The following is a 3,559-nucleotide window of genomic DNA, read 5'->3' on the forward strand; positions in this document are numbered from 1 at the left end:
GCAGCGTCCGTACCGAGGGCGGGGCGCAGAGCGGGGCTGGGTGCGCGGCGCTCCGGGGCTACGAGCGCTCCCTGCTCTGTACTGCAACTTTGGGGGAGAGACGGTGCTGAGAGCGAGCGGAGCCTGGGCTTTACTCATATAGTAAGCGTGTAAGGAAGGTTATGCAACTAAGGCATCGAGAGCCCTCAACATACGGATGGCACGGCGCGGCTGTTGGAGCTCAGAACTGCTTACAAAGCGATCTTTGGCCGCTTGGCTCTGAGCGAGCAAACCACGCGGCTGCCGAGCGGCTCCTGGTGCTGCCGACACAGAATGAGAGCCCACCTGTCGGAGCTGAAAACGTCAGAATTAGCACACTAGAACTAAGCACAGGACTCATCTCCAGGCTTTCAATCACTCGCTTTGTTCCAAACGATTTTAAAAATTCTTGGTTCTGGGGAATGCTACCAGGAACGGCAGCAAGAGCATTTCTGACTGACCGCAGGAATGTTACATATTTGGAAAGGAAGGCTACCTCCATCCGTACCGCCTCGTGCCGACAGAAAGCAGGCTGGGTCAGTGCTGCAACCAGATCTGTGCCAGCCGCGCTGAGCTGAAGATACCACCCTGTGCACTGCATCCTTTTGTAACTCATTTGCTCTGCTCCTGGCGATCCAGCCCAGCCTCATTACTGCTTTCTTAGCACAGGCTGAACTGTCAGCGTGATTTTACTGACAAACCTGTTCTGTCATCCTATTGCCAGTGCGTACGGACGGTGTAGGATTCCTGTAGGGGAGGGACAGTGAACTACAGTCTTATTTTAACGCCATCTCGTTTAATTAATTGATATTTCTCAGTGTACGGTGCTATGTCCCTTTTACTTTTCTAAGCAGTATTTATTAAATGAGGTATTACAGGTTGGCGCTGTCTTTCAGCGTCAATGAAATCCTGCAGTTCTCCTTTTGCAGCTATGTTGCCCAGACTTTTAAATAAATTACTATTTATAAATTACTTTTAAGTAAATTACTCAAGGCTTCTGTTAGCGTTAGTGAAGCTCTGTACAGATGTAAGAATCAGCTGCTCCATGCCTTCAGCAAGAATACCAAGAGTATAATAAAAGTGATTAATGAGAGACAGGCACAAATAGTTTAAAGAACAGGGAAGACAGCCAGCATAGACACCAAGGAACCGTAGTTACAATCAGATGAAACAAACTTCAGAACCAAGTCCTGTCTGTGTGCTGTGGTTGGGGATTGCCAGTGAAGGATTTTTTGTTCAGGAGTGGGGGTTTTGTGCCTGCAAGCCTAACGAAACTTGGCTATCGAGTCAGAGCACAAAGACTATTCTCCATCCCAAGCTGTGCTTTTAGGGGCCAGGAGGAGGAGGACGATGGCATGTGCTGCTGCACTGGGGAGTTGTCTTTCTCTTGATTAACTACACTGAGAGTATTACTAGATGACTGGGGGAGTTCACTAAGGTTTATTTTGCTTTCTGATGCTTTACACAGCTCTTCTTGCAAACTGTTTTATCCTAATGATCCACTGAAGATTGTAAAGGCAAGAGGCCAGTACATGTATGATGAGAACGGAAGACAATACCTTGACTGCATAAACAACGTTGCTCATGGTAAGTTCAAGTTCTATTGTTCAATACCATGTTTTACTAAGCAGAGCAAGGAACAGTCAGTACTTTTTACCACTGTTCCATGGTGTTGGGAGAAGTGGTTGTTTAATTGGAAAAGTGGAAGGAACTTTTACTGAGCCTATAGCTTGAGAAACTTCTGCTCACGTTTGGATTTCTGCATCAACATGGTGCTTTCCAGACCTGCTTCCTGTTCCACCTTCACAGAAAAGTACATATCTAAACTTCACAGACCTCTGTGCGAGAAAATTCAGGTCAAGCATCTGACTGTAAAATTAACAAAGGACAGTTAGTTGTAGATGTCACTAAGGGTACTACTGAAGGACCACAGCCCAGTGTGGTGCATTAGTTGTGTTTTATAAAGTAGCTGTTTCTCACAGTACTCAAAATTGCTGGTCAGGGCTGACAGTCATACCATGTATTACTGTCAATATGTAATGACATATATTTTGTATATTGGCAATATATAATTATTTGATGATAAAGCTTATCTGCAAATACAACTATTCAAATGTCTAAATTCAAAATATAAAATTAGGTGCTGTTTGTTTCAGTATATCAACTTTCAGTATTTAACCACCAGCCTTGAAATACAACAACCAATTTAAACCTTTCTGAACAATGGAAGTTTTCCACGAGAGCTTTCAAGGCATATCAGTGTTGTCCTATGCTGATAACATCATTAATGCCTAACTGATCAAATATGAACAACACTGACAGTAGCTCTGTACTGCTAGGAGAAACATAAGCACAAAGTCATTATGTGCCTGCTAAAAGACACCGTGCACAGTAAAGAACTCTCAAACCTCTGTCTCCCCTCCCTTGCAGTTGGACATTGTCACCCCGATGTAGTAGAAGCAGCCCACGAGCAAAACCAATTGCTAAATACAAATTCTCGTTATCTTCATGACAACGTGACTGATTATGCAGAGAGACTTTCAGAAAAGCTACCCGAGAAGTTGTGCACCTTTTATTTCTTGAATTCTGGGTAAGTCAGATATATCAGAATCGCTATTGTTTTTGGCCTGGTTGGATACAGACAAGTACATCAGCAGCCAGCTGCATGCTCTGAAGTGATGACTATGTTTTAAAAAAACAAAAGGAATTGAAGTTGTTTGATTATGAAGAAACTGTGGTCATTTACAATTTCAGTAGATGTCAAGTTTGTACTTACCAAGCTCTCTGTCAGAAAACTGAGCTAGTGCTTTATTTGTACAGCTTTTTATTCTTAGGCCTTGGACTACATTAACATAAAGGTTTGCTGTATTTGTTTCTGGTTTGATGTTTTCAAAATTCAGTGTTACAATGCACATTTCTACTTGTGGGAGGCTCCTGTATTCCCTACAACCTATGCATTAAAATAAAAATGAAACTGCTTCCACGTAGTGTCTGCAATCCAGCTTTTTAAAGATGGATTCTACTCTGTTAAGCAGTTCTACCTAATGAGTGCAGAGCATTGCTGATTACTCAGGGCTCTGACAGTACCTCACATCTAGTTCTTGTTCTCTGCAAGTTTCAAACCTTGGGTATCTGAATTAAAAACCAGTTTTTTCAATTACAGATCTGAAGCTAATGATCTTGCCCTAAGAATGGCACGAGAGTTTACAAAGCATGAGGACGTTATAGTTCTAGACCAGTAAGTATGCTGGCAATTTTACCTACTGTAGGTTGCAAGGCTCAGTTTGTATCTGTGGTCAGAGCACTTGTTATTGTAGGAAGAATTGTAGCTGAGAAGTTGAGAGAATTTTCCTCTGTTCAGTATTTGTACTGACTGCATTCAGCTGGGGCTCTCCAGCACAGGACAGGCTTTGCCATGCTGAAGCCAGCACTTTCCTATCATTATGGGAGGGGAAGTTCTAGATGCGAGGTTTCAAAAACTTGAGTTTGTTTATTCTTAGGAGAAGGCACACACACACACACACACACACACAACAAAAAA

The 3,559-nt window shown here is 42.9% G+C and overlaps 1 protein-coding gene across 1 annotated transcript; it reads left to right on the plus strand.

Moving 5' to 3' along the window:
- The first annotated feature begins 1,499 nt into the window (after positions 1 to 1,499).
- LOC104913286 (5-phosphohydroxy-L-lysine phospho-lyase) lies at positions 1,500 to 3,299 on the plus strand. Its single transcript, XM_010719102.3, has 3 exons — positions 1,500 to 1,605; positions 2,449 to 2,608; positions 3,182 to 3,299. The coding sequence occupies exons 1-3, from the start codon at positions 1,551 to 1,553 to the stop codon at positions 3,258 to 3,260; spliced, it is 294 nt and encodes a 97-aa protein (XP_010717404.1). The 5' UTR covers positions 1,500 to 1,550; the 3' UTR covers positions 3,261 to 3,299.
- Positions 3,300 to 3,559: the final 260 nt, after the last annotated feature.

Source organism: Meleagris gallopavo, chromosome 15 (assembly GCF_000146605.3).
Source record: "Meleagris gallopavo isolate NT-WF06-2002-E0010 breed Aviagen turkey brand Nicholas breeding stock chromosome 15, Turkey_5.1, whole genome shotgun sequence".
Taxonomy (NCBI): Eukaryota; Metazoa; Chordata; class Aves; order Galliformes; family Phasianidae; genus Meleagris; species Meleagris gallopavo.

Excerpts from the sequence above, each read along its gene's own strand:
- LOC104913286 (XM_010719102.3), top strand. The coding sequence starts at position 1,551 with ATGTATGATGAGAACGGAAGACAATACCTTGACTGCATAAACAACGTT. Across the intron at positions 1,606-2,448 it reads CATAAACAACGTTGCTCATG|TTGGACATTGTCACCCCGAT; the intron begins GTAAGTTCAAGT and ends CCTCCCTTGCAG. Across the intron at positions 2,609-3,181 it reads TTTTATTTCTTGAATTCTGG|ATCTGAAGCTAATGATCTTG; the intron begins GTAAGTCAGATA and ends TTTCAATTACAG.